At 41.2% G+C, this 21,477-nt stretch overlaps 1 protein-coding gene across 1 annotated transcript in view; it reads right to left on the bottom strand.

Annotated features, from left to right (window-relative positions):
* Positions 1-4,940: 4,940 nt before the first annotated feature.
* Positions 4,941-21,477, bottom strand: part of LOC124160219 (protein artichoke) — a 37,765-nt gene continuing 21,228 nt past the window's right edge. The window contains exons 3-6 of the mRNA XM_046536029.1: positions 20,388-20,487; positions 19,671-19,841; positions 12,687-12,805; positions 4,941-9,329 (exon numbers count right to left, since the gene is read on the bottom strand). Coding sequence (XP_046391985.1) covers positions 6,276-9,329; positions 12,687-12,805; positions 19,671-19,841; positions 20,388-20,487 — 3,444 coding nt within the window. The 3' untranslated portion in view covers positions 4,941-6,275. The remainder of the gene's footprint in view (positions 9,330-12,686; positions 12,806-19,670; positions 19,842-20,387; positions 20,488-21,477) is intronic.

The raw sequence follows: 21,477 nt of genomic DNA, 5'->3' as shown, positions 1-21,477 counted from the left end.
ACTCATTGCTTTTAATGTGTACTGGGTGAAATTTTAAAATATGTGAAGTTAATGTTTTGAAGAAATAAAACAGACTATACTTGATGCTGATTTGCTTACCATTCCTAAGGTGTTGATTCAGCAGTGGTATAGGTTCAAGTGAAAATATCTGTGAGCGTTTGCACTGTTGGGGCTAAGGTGACACCAGAATGTGAAGTGAGAACAGTAATCTTAAACAGTGGAAATTGCCGTCGATGAGGAGGGTGAAAAATTAATAAGCGCTTTTTGTTAAGACTGTGCTGCATCTTCCAGTATGCATACATTCTTCAAACCTGTCAATTATTCAGTATAAATCTTTCACGTGACTAATGATAAAAGAACATGTTTTGCTTCGAAAAAATAAATTTTAGTGAGAAAAAATTCCGAAAGATACATAGATTTTTCTAAAACTGGGGCAAACAGTCTACTGGCACTATGTGAACGTTTTTTTTTACTGGACTCTAACATCACACTCAGCCAACATGGTGATGGGTCGTTTGAAGCGCAAGATTACTATACGATTTTCAAAGTGGAATTTTACGAACAATACGCAGGTTAGAGAAGAACTGCTTTCACTATAATTTATTGCGTGGAGGATACTTTTTTATTGCATAGTCATCCATTTTCAGTGGAATTCCCATATTCCTCTAGTAAAGTCTTTATATTTTAGACACAAGTAAATGTGACACACACCTACTCTTTTTACTCTTAATATTTGGAAATTATGAACACAAAGAGTTATGAAAGAAAATCAGGTATGTACTACTAGTGGAGTGGGAGCTAGAAAAGCAACCCAGGGATGTGGAGTTACCGTTATTTGTTGTTTTTCTAACCCCTGACCAGTTAAGGTAGGAATCAATGTGCGTGTGGACATAGGTATGTACTCGACACGGGTTTGAAGTTTTCATTTTGTATCTTTGTTTTGGACAATAAATTTTAGTTGTGGAAAGCATTTGTAAACCTGGCCTCTTGATTTAAATGGAAACATTGGAGATAGTGAGAGGATTTGTTTAAAGTGAAGCATTAAATTTTTTCTCTTATATTTAGCCACAAGTTGTTACTGCTTGGTGCTTACAACATCTTAGCTGATGGATAGTCTTCCTAAGTGTTTGAGTCCATATTTACGATGTTGATTCCCTACTCAGTAGATTTTTATTCATATTTTGTAAGCTCGATCCAATTTTTTTCCCTTTAAAAGTAGCAATTCTTTCTTAACACTAGGATGACGGGAGTTCCGTGCTTACCTAGAAGGACAGCTAGGGGTCATTTGACCCCTAAAATGTATTTTGTAATAAAACGACTCGTTTTCATCCAATATTCAGTTAAATTGTATTAATTGTTGAATCAGTTCATTAAAAACACTATTTAACATTATTAAATATTATTTCCATTGTCAAAAGTTAATAATTATTTTAAAAAAAACATGAATTAAACCATATTTAGTAGTCGATTGAAATTTAATCATTGAAATACATGCACTCAAAGCAAAATTTTTGTTTTATATTCAAACAATAGGGACACTGGGTTTGCAAAATTTGCATTCAATTTTTTTATAATTATTACTTTGTAATAAATTTCAGACAGTATTTTTTCAGTGCTGTTTACACCAAATATTTTTTGCATTGAATGCGTATATTGGGCGATTTATACATCTAAATCTACACACTACCCCGCAAGCCGCCTAAAAGGCGTGTGGCAGTGTTAGGACACCATCCATTTGCACATAGAAAGAAATTTTGAAAATGGAAAGGAAATTGATGCAATTCGGTGATATTTTTGGCACCATTTTATTTTTTGTGCCCGTGGAGATATGGCAGTTGGATTTATGGAGACGTGTAAATAAAATGATACATGCTATCCACCATTTTTACTCCAGCTTTTTGTTTTGTTTTTGCTTTGTACTGTCCCGCAGTTTGCCTGATTCTATGGAAGAGTATGGCCTAAGGAATTTTTGAACACTCGCGTTGAATGGATTACATCTATATTCGTGCGCCACGTCTGTTTTTCAGGTCGTCCCTGCGAGTGAAGTTTTCCATTTTTTCTAATTTTCTGCCAGCTGAATGGATGGAAAATAATTGTTACAAATACATTTACTCCTGAATTCTTGTATGTTACGGTCACTATAGTAACTACCTATTTATATCCCCAACGCTTGATTTCATGGCCAATCTTCATCATTTCCACAATATAGAAATTCATTTAGGCTGTATTTTCATTTCACATCTGTTAAAACCCAGTACTCAATTGCAAATTTGTCTGGTTTATTTGGAATATACCTCATAAAAGGGCAGATGCATTTCATTGGATAGAACTGTGCATTTGCTGTTATGCCAAAGTCGCCATCGGATTCACTATCTTGGACTTCGTCGCTTCCATCACACGCAGATGATGATGGATTGGTCAGAATGTCCTTGAATTGGTGTTTCCGATTTACTTTCAGACTGATCTTCTATATCCCCTACAGCTATTTGAATGGCGATGGTTCTCTTCTCTCGATATATATTTCTCAACTTCTTACTTTCTTCCTCACCTCGCTACTGATATGCATGCGAAAAAATCTACAAACGGAAGCGTAATTTGGTAGAATCTTCTCCAGTTGCATTGGAGGTATAAAGAGCTGAATAGCATTAGAAATTCATACAAAAGGACAAAAATTTCAAAAGTAACGCTAATAAGGTGGTTTCCTATTATTTTTTTATTGCCTATATCGGAAGATTATTACTCCTGGAGTACGTATTTCACGCTTTTAGATTTTTAAATGACGATATCTATTTTTCGCGATTAAATGAAAAGTGAAAATTTTCAAGCGCACGAAAACGCGACGGGTAAGGAAATCTCTCCGTGTGACGTATTTCTGGTTCCCCCTCCCACCTTGTGAGGTGACCTTGATCGAGGCTCTGAGCGCTGATAGGATGCTAGAGGGTAGCTGAGTACCTTGCTGCCTGGTAGCGCTTGGCTTAAAAAAGGTTTATTAATACCTTATCAAACGAAAAAAACTTTCCTACCTTAGCCAGTTTTAATAGGTGATTATTAAGACATGTTTCCCTGAGCTCTGCGCCTCATGCATGCATTGGTAATCTCAGACGATGTATAACTCCTATCTTCTCCTATAGAAACTAGGTCCCTGTGACGTCACGTGGAGAGGCATCGCATGGGCGCCAATCTGGCCCTTTTCAAATGAGGATAAAAATGGACCATTGTCATTCGTCTAAACCGGTATTTCTAAAACGAAATAATTTGTATATTATGAATACAGTAATTGTGGGTAACAAATCGCAATCAATGCCTTTCGGTTTCTTTGAGGAAGGAAACTACCCTATTGCCGTTTGAAAGGCAGGGACTCAACCGCCAACTGTATCCTGATTCGTATCTTCCAAGAACTTGCAGTAATGCTTCTTCTCAGTCCTACGTGCGGATTCCAAGGGTAGGATATACAGTAGAATTTAACAGTCCACCCAATTCCTCCGCTCTCTCAAAAGGAGAGAGGGTTTTTCCCCAGGGCGCAGTGGGCAGTCCAACCCCCTTCCCAAAACTCCGACGGGGTCAGGCGGCACTAAGGCTGGACACACAGCAAAGGGGCAAGGCCAAGTGACAGAGCCATCAGGCCAGAAAAATGAAACAGTTGATGAAGTCGTAAACCTGATGAGGCGATGATGAAAAATAATATCTCTAAGAGCTCTGAATCTTGGCCGACGGAAAACAGTCATGGGATACGTGATGATTTTCCGGTGTGGGCAATACAATAATCATTGAACAATGAAAGGAATACAAAATTAAAATATCATAATTGCATGAATTCCACGCAAATCAAGGATTGAGAACGTTTTATTTCCGTTTTCTGCCCGTAAAATATCGAAAGATTGAGCACAAAAAGTCACTATGCCTAGGTTTTGGAATACAGGTAGGAGCCCTTGGGACGAAACTAGCATTTAACCGGGTACTTCCTGGTTCAAAATGAAGTAAATCATCTACCACACTAGCCACTTGCTGATTATAAGCTATACATAGCTCAAAAGAGTCTACGGGCAAAAAAAAGTAGAAAATAGCGCAAAAAAAAGTTGTGGGTCAAATGACCCCCAGCCGTCCTTCTAGGTATAACATGCCATAAAAATTTAAAATAAAGCATTATAGTTGAATTTTCACTAATTTATCAAAATATAGACTAAAGTGAAAAAGTTTCAGAATTAAAAAAAATATTTTAATAAGAGAAAAATAATTCTGAATTCTGAAAATGGTTCAAATGACCCCTGCTGTCCTTCTAGTGTTAACTTGCTGATTGCTTGGAAGAAAGGAATTTATGTTGACGAGTGTAAAATTTCAGGTGCATGCTAAGGAAGTTAGAGACATCACGTCAGTCATGATAGTCAACCTTTTTTTACATAATGACCACAGTCTTTATAAACTGGTAATGGGTGATATTAAATCATAATGGAAAAAATACTTATTACAATGTACTGCTTTGTGATCATAATATTTGGAAATAGTATTGGTCATGCACAAATTGTGTGGCATGTATTTTTTTTTCAGGTAAATTTTAAATCATTAAAGTAACAATAAACATGCTTGGCATATTTTGATAATTTTGAACTGCCTTTATTGTTACGGTTGAATGCAATTTATCATTAATGTTTAATGTTTGCTACTGGGATAGAACAGATTTATAGAATATTTTGTGCATGAATTGAAAAAGTGTTGTTTTAATTCTCACGAGGGTTTCTGGTAGTACTTCCTTCCTTAAAATGATTTTTTCAAAGTGTTCAATCATCCATCCTACATTTACTTACATGCTTTACATACGTACCTTATTGTCTTCTTGGGTAGGCTTTGTTACCTTTTTATTGGATTTTGTGCTTCACTTTTTCAGCCTTTAATTGCAGTTGTGGGGTTTACTCATATTAAATTTAGTTAAAAAGAATCCTATGTTACTCCCACTTCAGAGCTTAATTTATTGCATCATGTACTACTTACAAGGAGAGGGCATGTACCTTGCTCCACCTTTTTCAATAGTGTTTTTTATGGCATTTGGAATGGTGAAAACATCTCTGAACTGGTAGTGGTTCTATTGAATGGACTTTAGTTTGGCTGTAATTAATTAATTTTCATGCTGTACTTTTAACAAGCCATATTTAATTCTAAAATATTACACATTCCATCACATGGGTCAGTTGGTGGAGTGGTTAGCGTCTTTGACTCTCACCCAGGGGGCCAGCAGTATATTTTTTAGTCTCCATTTTAATCATACAGTGACAAGTATGTCGTTAATTTTAATTGCAGCAAGCACAGGCATGAGAGAATTTTTTTTATCATTATAATGGCATTTAGATATTTAAGCAGTATCATTACAAACACAGAGATATGACCCCCTGGGTGAGAGTTGACGACGCTAACCATTCCACCAACTGACCCATGCGATAGAAGGTGTGCTAGTTTAGAATTAAATACGGCTTGTCAAAATAAAAGTACTGCATGAAAATTAATTAATTATCGCCAAACTAAGGCCCATTCAATGGAACCACTACCGGTTCAGATATATGTTTGCCTTTCCAAATGCCATAAAAAATACGGCATTGAAAAGGATGGAGCAAGGTACATGATCCCTCCTTGTTAGTAGAGTTTTGGGCCTCTACGGGGGGGATGAGATGAAAGATAATTCCAATTTAAAAAAAATCATTTAACTATCTAATTTAAAAAGTTCTCATTCAGGGCAGTCATAAAAAGTCCATTTAACATATCATTAATTATAAACATTTTGAGATGCTATTGCTCAGGAATCTTGTCTCTCCATTTGTTATATTGCACTATAAATTTACATGTTCTATCAATTTGATGAACACTTCCATGTATCCCATGAACTATTCTTTTACATCTTTCCAAATTAGGTGAACTGCGAAAACTATGTGCAGACATACTTCTTTCACTGCATATCAATGGACATGACAGATTACTGATGTCTCTTCTCTTTAGTGTTTGGTGAGAAGGCTGGAGCTGTCAACCAGTATGCCCTGTATTTTACTTTCTCTCTACTGTTTATTGAGTAGAAGCACTACTACTGGGTCTGTTTCATTAGTCTCAAACAAAATGCTAGTTCATCTTTCACTCTGGATGGTGTTTGACCCCTAGGGATTTCCATAGTTCAGGCAATCACAGATCTGAAGCACAAAATATGTTGCTTGGATCTCTTGAGAAAAAACTATCCACTGGGGCACTTTAAATATCTCCATAAAGCAGAGTTGATTTAGCAGCAGAATCACTTATGATCACCAACGGTCCGGTTCAACAGCCACTAAATAGGGGGCCACAGGTCGAGGAAGGGAAGCATAAATTGCTGGGGGAAGTTTGGATGCAGTACCAGGTGTGGGCAAAGTGCCCCATTCTGCCGGTACACAAGGGGTCATAGTGGGCCGCCTCCTTGTTGCCAGTGGTCCACCTCGGTACCTTCCACCATTCCCACCTGACAAACGAGCTCTCGCCAAGCATATGCCTGCGGCAAGCAAGACAACAAAGCCAACCACACCCCCCACCACTCCAACTACAAGGCTATCATCGTTTGTACTTGCTGGCCTTGGAGCAGATGTCTTTTCTTCTCTTGCAGGAGACTGAGGAGCTGGTGGAGGAGGTGGTAGGGACCAAATAATATCTGGTTCCCTCGGTGGGAGGGTGGACACCATTTGGGGTGCTTTAACAGATGAAGGTAATTGCACAGGGCTCGTGGCAGCTGCTAATGAATTCACAGGAGAGTTTTCTCGATCCTCTCCACATCCGAGCTCCTCGTCTGAGACATCTCCCGGAAGTAAGCGTCTATGTAATGATTGAGGGGAGGAACAAGAAACCTGCCCTGAGCGGCGTGACAAGAGCCACCGCCGGAGGGGACGTGCTGAGCAATCACAATTGATCGGGTTGCCCTCAATACCTCGAACAGTAAGGGTATCCCGTCGAGAGTCGAATGCGGCCAAGAGCGATGGTGGAAAAGTGTTCAATTTTGCACCGCCCACGTCTATCACTATATTTGATGACTTGGGCAGGGGAAAGAATAAGGTGGGCGGAATGCTACTCACTGCTGTGTCAATCAGCCGAACTTCAATTCGAGGTGCTGAGAGTCCAGCGAGGGCACCTGGAGAAAGAGCTTTTAGCCGGTTACCTCTGAGGGTAAGATATCGTAAGCGGTGTCGAAGCGCCGGAGATAATTGTTCTGCCAGGGTGGTATCAGACCACTCGACATCCAGATATTCTAGAGTGGCGGGGAGGGCGTCTAAGAGCCCACTGGCGTCCAAGTAGCCGAGGACTGGGAGAGAGTGTAGTCGCAGGGCTTTGAGTCGAGAAAGTGGGCGGAAAGCCGCCGCATCGAGAGAGCGGAGTTCTGTGAGGTGTGCGAGCCTGAGATCCAATAATGTTGATAGACCATGAAGGTCTTCTAGTGTTATGTTGGAGATTCTGTTGCCGGACAGGTCGAGCTCAGATAACGAGGAAAGCGATGGCCATGCTTTTCTCAAAGATTCTCCCACCTCAGTCAATGAGTTGTCGGAAATGTCCAATCTCTTCAGTAAAGTAGTCCTGTCAAATGCGCCCATAGGAATGGAGCTCAGCTTGTTGGCCGAAATGTCCAAGCTACGAAGAAATGGAGTCTCTAGGGATGGCAGTTCGTCCAAACCCGTGTCTCTCAATCGTAGGTATCTAACGGTCTTGGGATCGGATAGCAGTTGTCTAAGGGCCGAGAACTCGAGAGGATTGGAAGAGAGGTCTAGAGACTTGATATTGAGAAGGAGGTCCCCCGCAGGCATATCGCGTAAAGTGTTGTTGGCAAGGGAAAGGTGTGATAATGCGATGAATTGACGGCTTAGAGCGCGAATCGGAGCCGACCGGAAAAGGTTGGCAGATAAGTCAATGCTCTCTAGGTAATGTAGCCTCGACCTGTCGAAAATGGCATCGGGAAGGGAATTAAGTCTGTTACTTGAGAGATTCAAGACAAGCCGTATGAGTCCCTCGAATGCTCTCTCTCCCAGTCGATCGATGTGGTTTCCGGAAAGGTCGAGGAATTGCAATTGACTGGAGTTAGAAAATGCACCCTCTTCAAGGTTGTCTATTCTATTATCCCTCAGCCCGAGGGTACGAAGTTGTGGTAAATCCGAGAAAAGCCCTGCACTCACGGCGCGAATTGCATTCTGCGATAGATCAACGTGTCTCAGAGAAGGGAGAGCCCGGAAAAGGGTTGGTGAGAGGAGAGAGAGTCGATTTCGGGCCAGTCGGAGTACACGGAGGTGTGGGTGCACTCGGAAGCTGTGCGGTGAGAGGAGTGAGATGTAGTTATTTGAAAGATCAAGTTCGTCGAGGACTGAGACGGAACCAAAGAATGAGTCCACGAATGAGGAGAGCCGATTTCCCGCTAGAGATAGATTTCGTAGCGTTTGTAGACCCCTGAAAGCTCCTTCGGCTATATCTGATAAGGCGTTGCCCGAGAGGTCGAGCGTGCGAAGCGCGGGCAGGGAAGAGAAGGCGCCACCCGATATACGGGTCAGTGAATTGCCTCGGATAATCAGCGTCTGAAGGGAGCGGCACACGAATGGGGACTGTGGCAACGATCGCAACCCGACGGCAGAGAGGTCGAGAGATAGTAATCCCATAGGCAGGGAGATATTGGGGGGAAATCGCAACCCAGCGGCGTCACCATATCCGCCACCGCCGTTCTCGGATAAGACCAGGTATTCGAGAGCGGGAGTCGACGAAAGATCAGGGAACGTCACCAGCCGATTTCTGGCGACAGATAGATAACGTAGGCGAGGAAGTTTGAGAGGTGGTAGGCGTCGTAGTCGGTTGCCGTCTAAGTAGAGGCTCTCGAGGGCACGGTCCAGTCCGGCGAGGGAGCCATCCTCCAAGGCAGCAAGTCGATTTCCGGAGAGGCGAAGCTGTGAGAGGGAGGAGAAGCGCAGGAAAGCGTCGAGAGGCAGTTCGCGGATGACGTTGAACGAGAGGTCGAGGACGCGCAGGGAGGGCGCAAGGTCCGGGAGGAGGTGGTGACCGGAGACGGCAGCCACGCGGTTGAAGTCCAGGTAGAGATGTGAGAGACGCGGAAGGCGACCCAAGGCGGAGGAGGGGACGAGAAGCACGTTGTTGTCCCGCAGAGAAAGCCAGGATAGGGAGGGTAACCCGTCGAAGACGTCGTCCTCCACGGTGCGGAGAGAATTGACGCTTAGGTCGAGGCGTCGAAGGGAGCGAAGGCCGAGGAAGGTACCGGGACCCAACGATGAGATGGAATTGCGGCTCAGGTCTAGGACCTCTAGAGAGGAGTGTCTCTGAAGGTCTTTGTTGAAAACGGTCTGGAAGCAGGAAAAACATATCAGGTAGGAAGAATCACTTGGATTTCGTAGCTACGAAGCTATGTGTACACACTCCAAAAGAAACTTCCCGTAAGGTAACCCATCCGCCCCACTCCGAAATTTTTGTCTGGCCACGGCTGGTTTTGGTATACAGTATAAATAAGACTTGTGGAGCGCGGAGTCGTGATTAAAAATCCTTTTAATGATGTTGAGTTAGATATTTTATACCCGGGCCCGAAAATTACGTTTTTGATCAGTGGCGCCGACTCCATGGGGCTTGAGGGGGCCCGAGCCCCCTCAAAAATTCCTTATGGGTGTAAGGAAAAAATGTGTTAGGCTGGTCGATTTTCCCCGGATTGTCCAGATATCGATATTCGAGTTATCAGGGTTCTAATGTTGATCACAAGACTTGTAAAATGCTTAAAAAACTTAAAACTCACTACTTAAAAAAATTCCCGGGGCAAGATCCCCGGTTTGGGCCCCCCCCATTTTTTTTTATAAGTCGGCATCCCTGTTTGTGATGTCAGCAAGCAAGTAGGCCTGAATCCCAGTGGATGTCAGATGATGATTTTTCCCCCGAGACAAGCAGATAAAAACGAAAATTGCGAATTTTATTGCAATAATTTAAATTACAAGACTCCCTATGAAATATATTTCTAGTTCGCTTAAGTCACGGGATTATCTAGCATTTACTGAAAATGGTATAGCAGTGAATACATAAGAGAAATCTATTGTAATCGGTACGGCATGGCTTGAGAAAAAAGACGGGAATTAAAGACTTGGAAGGATTTGAAATATAAACAGCAGAACTCCGCTTAATCGGACCCGGATCAACCGAAACCTGGAGTAACCGGAACGGTCGACGGAAAATGAAAAATAAGCAATACAGACAAAATGCATCGTCGGGCGTTTTACCGGCGACGCGTCTAGTTCTACAAGACCGGCGTGGCAGTCACTGAACTTACAGCTTAACAATGCATATCTTAACCACCTGCGTTTGGGCTTACCCTAGTAGAAAAAATTGTGTTCTTTTGGTGTTCTTTATATGTTCATTCAGTGTTCAAGTGTTCTTTTGATGTTCTTTTGGTGTTCTTTTATGTTCACCAATTTCTTGGTGTGTTCTTTTGATGTTCAATTTCTGTTCTTTTTATGTTCATCTCAGTGAACACAAAATGAACATTTTTCTTTATGTTCATTTTGTGTTCCCTTTGAGTTCATTTTATGTTCACCATGGTGAACACAATATGAACATTTTTTTATGCGTTCATTTTATGTTCACTTTGTGTTCATTTTATGTTCACCATGGTGAACACAAATTGAACATTTTTTTATATGTTCATTTTATGTTCACTATGTTGAACACAAAATGAACATTTTTCTTTGTTGTTCTTTAAAATAAACCAGTATAAAAATTCTCATTCCTTGGAGGTGATTGTGGATAACTGCAGTTCATGTGTCATGACAAGTAGCTTTACATAAAACAAGTAATACAGATGATTTTGGAGACTTTGCCTACCAAAAATGAGTTTGAATTTCGCCATCTTGAAATCCACAAAACTGTATTTTTTAGCAGTTTTCCATAATATTTCTAGAAATTTAAAATAATGAATTTCCGGGAAAATTATCCCAAAATGAAGGCATATCATAAAAAAATGGACATTGAACGATCCGAGAATGCAATCAAGGAACACCTGAAATCACTCTCAATATGTACTTTATTGCATACTAAACAGGGATAAGGCCTGAGCATTTCTAATAAAAAAAGCTGGAATTAAAATGATTTGAAACTAATTCATACACTGGCATCTGATCCACAAAGATTCGAAAGTGTTCATGGTAATGATGGGACTGTGAAAGCTTTTTCTTTGTTGTTCAACAAAATGTTTTTTTTATGTTCATTTTGTGTCCTTTTGATGTTCAAAAAAGTGTTCATTTTGTGTTCAAATTATGTTCTTTTTATGTTCACAGACGAGTGTTCATTTTGTGTTCTTTTTATGTTCTTTCTGTCACAAAACACATAAAAAGAACATAAAGTGAACATTCGGTGAACATAGAAGGAACACAATTTGAACATTAAATGAACACAAAAAAAACAGTGAATGAACACACTTTTTTCTACTAGGGTAACCACGTGGGGTTGAGCGCTCACTCCTGGGAAAAGGTGAAATCAACCGTTTTGCAGAAATCATGGAATGTAATTGCACCTCGCCGCCACTGAGGGAAGAGAGTGGCCAATCAATGCTTAGCCGAAGGGCGGCCAGTGCTATATGAGGCGGCGAAAAATGAAGTCTTCTCACCTTCGACCTGAAGATGAAAACAGGATGGCTCTCGGAACTGTTGTCATTCATAAATAACAAACGCGGCTGAAGAATACGGAACAGTGCATTCATCATGAGCATCGTCGCGTAAAACCCACGCAAGATATGAGAGGTAGGTATTGCATACCACCAAGGGTACCGAAGGAAATAGATAACCCCTAAACAACGATCTTACTCCGCCCCTGTTTAGCCCATACTGTAATTACCATTATTCTGACTTATCCTCGTACCTCTGAAGTGCAAATGCTGATTCCTGTCTAAGCGGAAAGTCGAAGTAGGCTTAAAAAGTTCCTGAAAAAATAACCGTATATCCTGTAGTAGCCCGTAGCCAGACGTATTTTAAGGGGGAGGGGTTGCTTGAACTCTTTGACTCCCCCCCCCCCAATACCCCTCTATTGAATATGACATCGCTGGAGTTTTATATTCAAGGCATAGCGAAGGACCATGCATCATACTTCAATTCTTTTAACACCTTGGCGAGGGTATGGACTTGGTCTTTCAAATACAGCATAAATAAGTCCCAAGTGCACCCCTTCTTCAGCCCCTCTCCTACCCTGCCAAATTCCTTGCCTAGGAAAATTCCTAACTAAGGAAATAAATGTGACATTTCGAAAAGCAAATATGTGATACCCATTAGAATTACTCACCATTCCACGTCATGTTTTTAGCTGTAATCACTTCGAAACAGTGGCGGATACATGTGGGGGCGCCCCCCCCCCCTTGCGTGATCGCCCGCATTACCAAACATTGCAGAACCACTATTTAACCTTTTTATATCATAAGATGGCATCGTCTTAAATTTTTTAATCGGTTTAAAAATAAAATTCATGAACTTTGCGTGTGACTAGATAATCTTTTATTACGATAAAAGGAAAGGTAGCTCACGATGTTTCTTACGCAACCCCCTTCGAGTTTTTTCTGTATCCGCCACTGCTTCGAAGTTTATACTACATAATGAGAGTTGACGCAAAATACTATTTAACATAAATGCTGGTAAATCGATGTGATCTACATCAAGTGTATGTGTATGTATAGTTACCTGAATGGAGTTCGAAGACATATTAAGTATCTTCAAATACAGGAACGCATGCAGGGCAACACTTGGCAGCTCAGCCATCAAATTATCCGACAAATCCAATATTTCTATATTTTGCGCTCCTGTGGAAAAATAAAGAATTTTTATTAAAGCGGAATCAACTATGAGACTTTATATCGTAGTTATTCATTCTTGGTCTCAGTGGATAATCCCTAAGTCAGGGGTAATAGAACTCCTTTTAGTTTCTGTAGTAGGTACGGGTACTGGGGTGGTAATCATTACATATTGGAAACCCTTGTAATTAGGGGAAGAGTTTTTTTTCCTGAATTGATGATGAATTTTTAATTTCGTAAAGAGGATTAAATGTTCCAAGTCGAATGAGCAAGTCTACATGCAGGTGAAGGTACTCATGATTCATGTGAGCTCTTTGGTAATTTTATTTACTTGGATATTTGATTTTCGTCATTGAAGTAGGAGAAAATTTTGTGTAAGAGATTTCTTTCAACGATTTTTGTAAACGATGTAAGTCTATTGAGACTACTCGAAGCATTAAAAAGTAAAATCGATCTTTCGGTCTTAGATGCGGAATCTCAGCTCAGGCATAGATTGGGCGTGAGAGTCTGAAGTAATCGGTCTTTCTTGAAAATATGATGGTTCGCTGAAGGAATTCAATTATTGATTAAAATTATTCATAAAAGGAATGCTTGGTAGGAGTCTAACCACTTTTTAGTTGGCAAATGAAAGCTAACATTCTCTTAAGGAAAGATGGTAGCCTAATTAAAGTGATGTGTTTCTAAATTCTTTCGTGATTGATCCTCAACAGACGATGCTGGATCATCAAATATCAGTTAGACTTACGAAGAAAGACGCACTGGGTGTGAATTTTGGTGCATTTAGGGCGTGGGAGAAGCGAGCGGGGAGGGGACGCGAGCGGCCTTCGCCCAAAATCCATTTAGTCACAGCTGCCGGACAATACCGGAATAGAAGCGCATATCCAAAGTTCGCACACATTTATAGCCCCTCGAGAGGCCTTTTCATTGACCGTAGGCTCGTGCGTTCTCGGTTCTAAAAATATTTCATCGTTTCTCTAAAAGTTGGTAACATCGATTTGTTTAACGCCGACGAGGCGCCAAATAAGATACAAGTCGTCTCACTAAGCATCCTTTTTTACCTTCTACCATCTTCAGATTTATATTATCAAATATGAACGCCCTCCTAGCAGCACCCGTGGGATAAAATTTGCTGTATTCGAGGCGTGGGAGGGGGAGAAGCGAGCGGAAAGGGGACGGGATCGGTCTGCCGCTCTTGTATCCGCGATGCTGCGTGGGCGTTGCAATATTTTCTTCGCGGACGCAGACTCAAATTAGTCATTTTGTGGATAAACGGTGGCAGATACGCCAAAATGCACGATATTCTTGTACGATAAGGGCAGTAACTCGGCATAATCTATAAGGAATGACCATAAAATATTACATTTTTCGTATTTTGACCCTCCCCCCCTAAATTGCATTTGAGGGAGGGTCAGGGGTTCACCTAGAGGTCTTAAATTGTTCAGGCCTTATTTTTGATCGGTCCCACAACTTTTTTCATTGGGCCAGATAGATTTGAAAAAATCGATTTTTCCGATCCTCCCTAATGACCAGTCGGTGGGCTTGAAAGGGAAACCGATCGGTGCGGTACTGACGAAATGCACAATACGGCCCCAGCGGCGGTCTGGCCATTGCGGCTGGTCGGCGATCGCCGAGAGCCCTGAGCTCACGGGGCCCCCAGAGTCCTATGGATTGTCGATAATACCCTACATAGTGCATAACCCACGTAACCCTATGAAAGAGTTGTTTAGAGAACTACCATCCAGAGGAATCTGGAGGCCCCGAGCTTCAGGGGCCCCCATAACGCTCGCGTATATTATAAAGAGGCCGGCACGCGCTGAGGCGCCGGTCACGTGAGAGGAGACGCGTGCACGCGTCTCGCGCTCTCTCACCCTTGTCCCACGCTTAGGCCAAATAGTGAGATGAGACCATGGAAGCAACCGCAAGTGCGAAAGTGTATAAGTTAGAATACACTACGGATCACATGAAATTCCATTTTTTTCCTCGTCCACTCTTCCTAAAGCCTCCAGTTCCGTATCGAAACCCGATATTCCCGATGGTATTTCTGGGCAGTCGATGCCCCAATACATTCATCAAGGAAAAATATTAGATTACAATGTTTGGGTATTTACACATTTCACTTGTCCGAGTTTTTGACTAACATTGGTGGTATCAATTACCGTGGGACTCACATCAGTGCCACGGACGGGAAGCAGGAAAGGAAGCGTTATTGGCAAGGAGGGGGGGGGGAGTTGCGCGCCCATAGCTCAACTATTCTCTATTTTTCCCAACACAGATCGCGAAATCCTAATTAGTTCAGTGAATACTGGTTTGGTTAGTGAGAGAGTTTCATACTATTTGAATTGTTAATATGAGACGTGGTTACAAAATCGGTGCGCAGAAAAGAAATTAGACGAAGAAAAAACTTTTATTTTGATAACATATATCTCAAGAACTTGAGTTTTTGGCTGAACAAGAACAATAGTTCCTGTACCTATATTTACTACACAATTGGAGTTTATATACGGATTCAGGTACGTTGGAATATTCGCATTTTCATTTTAATAGTTTAAAAAATACCGTCTTGTGACGCGCTTCGAATCAACTTGCCGTGTGGTTCTTTCCTCCCTCCATCTAATCATGTTTTTTTTTGTCGTTATGCACATATATTTTTTTGAGCGCTTAGTTTCTATTTCCAATATATTGCGCCATAGGCAAACAAAGGAAAGAAACGATCTACTACTGCAAAACCTGGAGTGATATGCCTGATACCAGAAGAAGATCTAACAATAAGTTTGGGCCAAAGGGGAAGGAACCCGGGGTCTGGGGAATTCCTCCTGCCGGGAGGGAGGTTTGGGGATACAGGATTTTTGGGATTTTCAAGACTCAAAAACGGCAATTTTTGGCTAACTCTTTGACACTACTTACTGTGCGCATGTAGTAGATCGTTTTGTTAGTGAACGTTTTATGGTGGTTATCTACATACGTACTACCCCGCAAGCTGCCTCAATAGGCGTCTGGCGGGGAATGTCAGGACATTCGCCGTATTTATATAAAAAGGAAATGTTCCACCGAAATTACGCGTAGCATTTATTAAAGTCCTTTGTCGTGCAGGGGAAATAACGAATTCCCGCACCTATCCATTCGCCTAAATAAAAGGGCGTACCCAAACTAGAGGGGGCAAGCCGTGATCGCTCAATTTGTAACCCAGAAAAGGTTATAAAACAAAAATTTCAAGAAAATGACAACCGCGCTTTAGTGGTTTAAAAAATTATTTTCTCGGAAAAAAATTTTTATTTTAATTACACCCCACATAGCAACGAACCTCTCAGAGACGTCTCACTATGATCTCGAATGTCTCGAATATCGCAAATGTCTCAGAGATGTAATCGTGAGCCGTTCAGGAAATTAAAAAAAAAAACTTATTTAAACGCCATCAATGCCTTCCATATATATTTTTCGGTGCAATTGCGCAGTTTTGATTATTAAAATCACGACATTTAATATGGGTTTCTTATTTTCAAAAGGTCATCCATCAAAAATTCGTCGCTAAAAATGATCGAGATAAGTAGGTCACAACTGTATAATTTGCATTTAATTATTTTTTGCCTACATTTTTAAGCATACCAGAGTACAAACTCTTATGAGACATCTCAGAGACTTATCTGAGACGTCTCATGAGACATCTCATAGACCATTTTTTTGGACATAGTGACATCTCAGAGATGTCTCTGAAGCTCTCAGAATGTCTCTGAGACGTAACATGCGATATTCGAGACGTCTCAGAGACGTATCCGAGACGTATTTCTGCTGTGTGGGACATTTAATACCAGAGGGACTGGTGCAAATAATGTGGAAGCATAACCATTATAGGGCTTGGGAAGTACTGTAGGCTAACGGTGACCGCATCAACTCCTTGGCCTGCTTCTTTAGCAAGCCTGTAGGAACGGTGATAGTCAACTCATGGTTTATTATCTGTTAAATAGGTACTTGTTCCAAGTTTCTCTTCAATCGTAAAACTTTTGAGGTAAGATTTTAAGTTTAATTTAATCACCAAGTCAACCAAACTATTTCTTAGTGCTATATAAGTTATTGTTAAGCATAAAAAAGCTACAATCTGGTATAATGAAGAAATCTACTAGATGGAAAATGTAGCATAGTTTTAGCTTCATAGTTCAATATGCCGATGATGGTAATGTGGAAGCACAATACTGGGGTAAATGTGGAAACGTTTCCATATTTCCGTCCACCCCCCCACCTCTAAGGTACCGTGAAGACATCCCTGAAGGGGATTTAAAAGCCTTCGAAACTCAACTTTTTTAGACAAAGCAACTATAAACAATTTGGTTACCATATCCTAATCTACATTTTGCAATCGAAGCCCCAACGCCTTCGAGTTAGACCTTCCCTTATTATTTATCTTGAATCAATGAATGAATACTAGAGACTAGTACAGAGAGTAGTAAATTGGCAATTTAAAAATTATTAGTAAAATTTTGCACGCTAAACGCTACCACAGAACACATCTCGAATAATAACTTCGAAAATTAATTAACACTTTTCCTTCCTAAGATCATTTCACTTTATGCTGCCCCTTTCATTTATCACTCTCCTCCATTCACTTGACTCATTCATTCTATTATCACACTCATACCATCAAATTCTTCAAGTTCACTCACAATTAGTATCCATTTTCAAATTCAAAGAAGCAACAAAACAACCCAAAATTTAAAAACATGTAACTGAAACCTGTCAACACATTCATACTTATTGAAGCGCAAAATTCACTCCCCCCTTCTTCAAAATACACACACCACTTGTTCACAATATTATACCATTTTCAAAATTATACCATGTCAAACTCATTTCTATTCCCTCCATTACGACTGCAACTTCGGGATATTCGACACTTTGCTTCGCTTCCTCACCCCCTTCCAGCAAAAAATAATCGTGAGGCGAGGAGCGCACTTCGCCCCTTCTCCCATTCGCGCACTCTCTCACTCTCCCGTCGATCTGGCGTTTGCCTTCGACGGAAATCCCCGCGCTCCTGGCCGGGGGAATATCCTTTCCAGGCTCCGCTCCTTCTTTCATCCGGGAATCGCCACGGTCGGCCTTCTGGCGGTGCCCAATCACGCCCTTGGCCTCCTCTGCTGGCGGATTCTTGATTTATTTTCGTCATCGTCCTCTTCTCTGTTTCTTCTATCTTCTCCTAAGTCTTCTAATTTCTCGCCTGTCTCGCCTAACTCTCCCCTACTTCAGCGATCATTTCTTCCGTCTGGTCGCGATTTCCTCCATTTTCTTCTCGGCGATTCTTCCACCATATTCTCGCTGGAACGCCGTCAGCCCTTCGTTGATATTCTTTATCGTCTCCTCTAATTTCTTGTCCCTTTCTTCTCGTTTGCTATCTCGATTCTCCCGTTCTTCTTTCCATTGTCTACCTCGACTCTTCTGTTCTTCTATCCATTGTCTATCTCGACTCTCCTGTTCTTCTATCCACTGCTCGATAAATGTTTTTATCACTCCCGCCATTTTAGAATTCGCACTATCTACGAAGCGACTCGTTTTTCAGGTGTCCTGTGGTCTCGACCCTCTCGGGAAGTCGTGCCCTACACGTTGCAGCGCCAAAATGTAACGTTTTAATTTCTCAACTGAAGCACAAATACAGTTGAAACAAAATTAGAACACTTTTAATAGTTATCCCGGCGAACACATCGGGAGCGCCGACGCGCACACCCGCACGCCGATCTTTTTCCAACCATACTCCCCTATTCTCTCTCCTTCGCCGTCAACAACAATTGATCCATTCTATTTTTGCTGTTCATTACCGCCTGCTTCATTGTCTTTCTCCCATCAATTGTCACATTATCATTCAGCCCAAAATAGCTCAAAATTAATTCCACTGTATAAACAAATCCGCTCATCTAGATAGCCCTAAGGCCCCTATTAGCCGCGGCAACCAGACGCGCCACCGGTGGGGCGTCCGGTGGAACTGGTCAGTCGTGGGGCATAGAATCAAATGAGTCCTATTAGCCGAGGCAACCAGACGCGCCACCAGACTTACCACCGAAACCAGTCGCCTGAGCCCCGCAACCGCGCCTTCCACCTTGAGTTGCTCAGGCCCCTATTAGCCGAGGCAACCAGACGCGCCACCGGTGGCGCGTCTGGTTGCCTCGGCTAATAGGGGCCCAATAGTACTAGATGAGCGGATTCTATTCGGTGGGCGATTGTTGAGCGTTTATGCAGTGGAGGTATCGAATTGTTACATAATAATGAGTATTGAGGCTCCATAATACACAAAACAAAACGAACGTAATGGTAAAGATAGCCGTATTGGGCTCATTTTTCGAGTCAGTTGCAAATGCCGTTTGTATACGGGTGAATGCGGCACTCTCATGAAGGAGATCAGTTGCATTATCCCGTCGCGGAGTCGTTCATAAGTGTGTTGTGAGTCTACTGAGACATTATTAAAAAGTGATTGGAGTCTTTCAGTAGCTGATATAACTACACACTCCGCAAGAATATAACATGTAAAACAATTTAAAACTAAAGGTAATACGTATTACGAGAGATGTGGTATTAAACTCTCCTTTGTAGGAAAGGTAGCATCTTATTATCAGAAGGAACTTACCTTATCATAAAAGATCAACGATACAACCTATCAAACATATACTTACCACTACGCTTTCTTTTCAAATAATGTAAAAAAGAGCAAAATACATTCTTCACCAGCCATTGACGCAAAACTTATCAATCACAATAGTAATTTGATAGGAAAAAAAACTGGTCCAACGGAATTGATTTCATGATACCGTCTTTTGATACAAAGACATAGTACGAGTTCCTCCAAGTTCTGCGATACAAAGGCATCTTGCAATCAGTTACCTCTATGAAAACATACCATGGAATACATCACTGTCGAGGCGTTTCAGGCTGTTGTGAGCGAGTAGGACACGACGGAGGCTGCTCAATCCAACGAAAGCGCCACTCTCTATAGTGGCCAGTCCATTGTCTGATAGATCAATTGTCTCAAGTTGGCGGTGAGGTAAAAACGCTGAACTTCTGATAGTGCCTGTGGGATGAAATAAAATGCAAATGCTGATTTTCAAGGCTGGGCAAAATACAGGCCGAGGAGTATTTTAAATACAAAAAATTGATCCAAATGTATTTGAAATACAAAATACCTTTGACTTGGGTATTTGAAAACCAAACTAAAAAATAGTATCTTAAATACCTTTTAAAATCATTTGCACGGTAACTAAGAGATCTTAAAAATATATAACCTGCCTTGGCACGTCATGGATAGTTGTAAACATGGAGAAAATGATTCTAATGAAAAAAAAATCTCTAAAGTATTATGTTACAGAAGTGTTATCAGAGCTACTTCAAAAATATTTCACAAGTATTTTTAAAATTTAGAATGGGAAAATACCAAAAATCTGTATTTGAAATAAGAATAAAAGGTACATTGAGGTTGTCGAAAAAAATTCGTGGAGGAATCGCGACCCTCTCAATATAATCTTTATGTAGCTACTTTTTCATGAAGCTGAAATCGAAAATACATTCGTTGATTAATTAGAGTTGTTGAACAAATATTAATAGTCTGTATGTTACTTACCTATCTTGTTTTTGTCGAGTGCCATGTATTTTAGTGCCCTTGGCCCATTCGTTGGGGCACTAGGAACTTGAACCAAATCATTTCTTGAGAGAATCAGTTCCTGAAAATGAATATGTGCATGTAAATTTATGCAGAGGAAAATATTATCCGAAAGTAAAAAAATGCCATTTTTCAAAGTGGTATTGAAAAAGTGAACTGTGGCGATAGGATATATTATGCCTACTTGATGGTGAAGGAATAGTACAACTTCCTTGCGGTACTCCATGTCGATTTGTGAAACATTATGAGCGCTGGAAAAGGAAACGCCGCACAGCAATTTTATATGATAAGTTTCAACGGTCAATAGGTATTTCATAAAGGCTACCAGTGATGTAATGGGACAACTAGGTTTGAGGCCAGATTTATGAAGCGGGGCAGGGGCGCAGTTGAGAATTAAGGCTAGGGGGGGTTTTAGGCGCACCTAGTACTTACGGGTGTGTGGGTATAGCATACCCACCAGGTATACAGGAGTTGCGGGGGCCCTCCTGCAGAAAATTTTTAAGAATAATGGTTCAAAATAGCGGGTTTTACGGCTCTCTGAGAGATATTTGATGAATCCTAACACTATTCTATAATTAATACTGATCCAAATAAGTTTAATGGATTAAAGTTAAAAATTTGTCTGAGCTTTGGCGGGGGGTTTATCCCCCAATACCCCCCTCGCTGCGCCACTGAAGCGGGGCACCCTTTGACCAGCACCATGAAATCTAACATCTTATTACCAACTAATAATAGCATTTTACCCTACCATATGTAAAATGCCACCAGTCAATTAGTAATCGTCTAAATTATCGTCTTATAACTGTATCGTAATATCCAGTGCGTATAAATATGTATCATATTTTAGTTACTTGGCGACTCCCGAGGGCCCCGGGCACTGCGCCGGCTACTCAAATTGTAACTACACCTCTCTTAGTAACGCACATAGGCGGATTTAGGGAGAGGGCATGTGCCCCCCCAAGACGCTTAAAAAATAGACGAGAATTTTAATACAAATATTAATTCATTTTATATTTTAATATAAAAGTTATAAACATGTATACTTTTGTTA

Source organism: Ischnura elegans, chromosome 1 (assembly GCF_921293095.1).
Source record: "Ischnura elegans chromosome 1, ioIscEleg1.1, whole genome shotgun sequence".
Taxonomy (NCBI): Eukaryota; Metazoa; Arthropoda; class Insecta; order Odonata; family Coenagrionidae; genus Ischnura; species Ischnura elegans.
The sequence above is the reverse complement of the archived record's forward strand: the minus strand, read 5'-3'. Positions and strand labels throughout refer to the sequence as shown.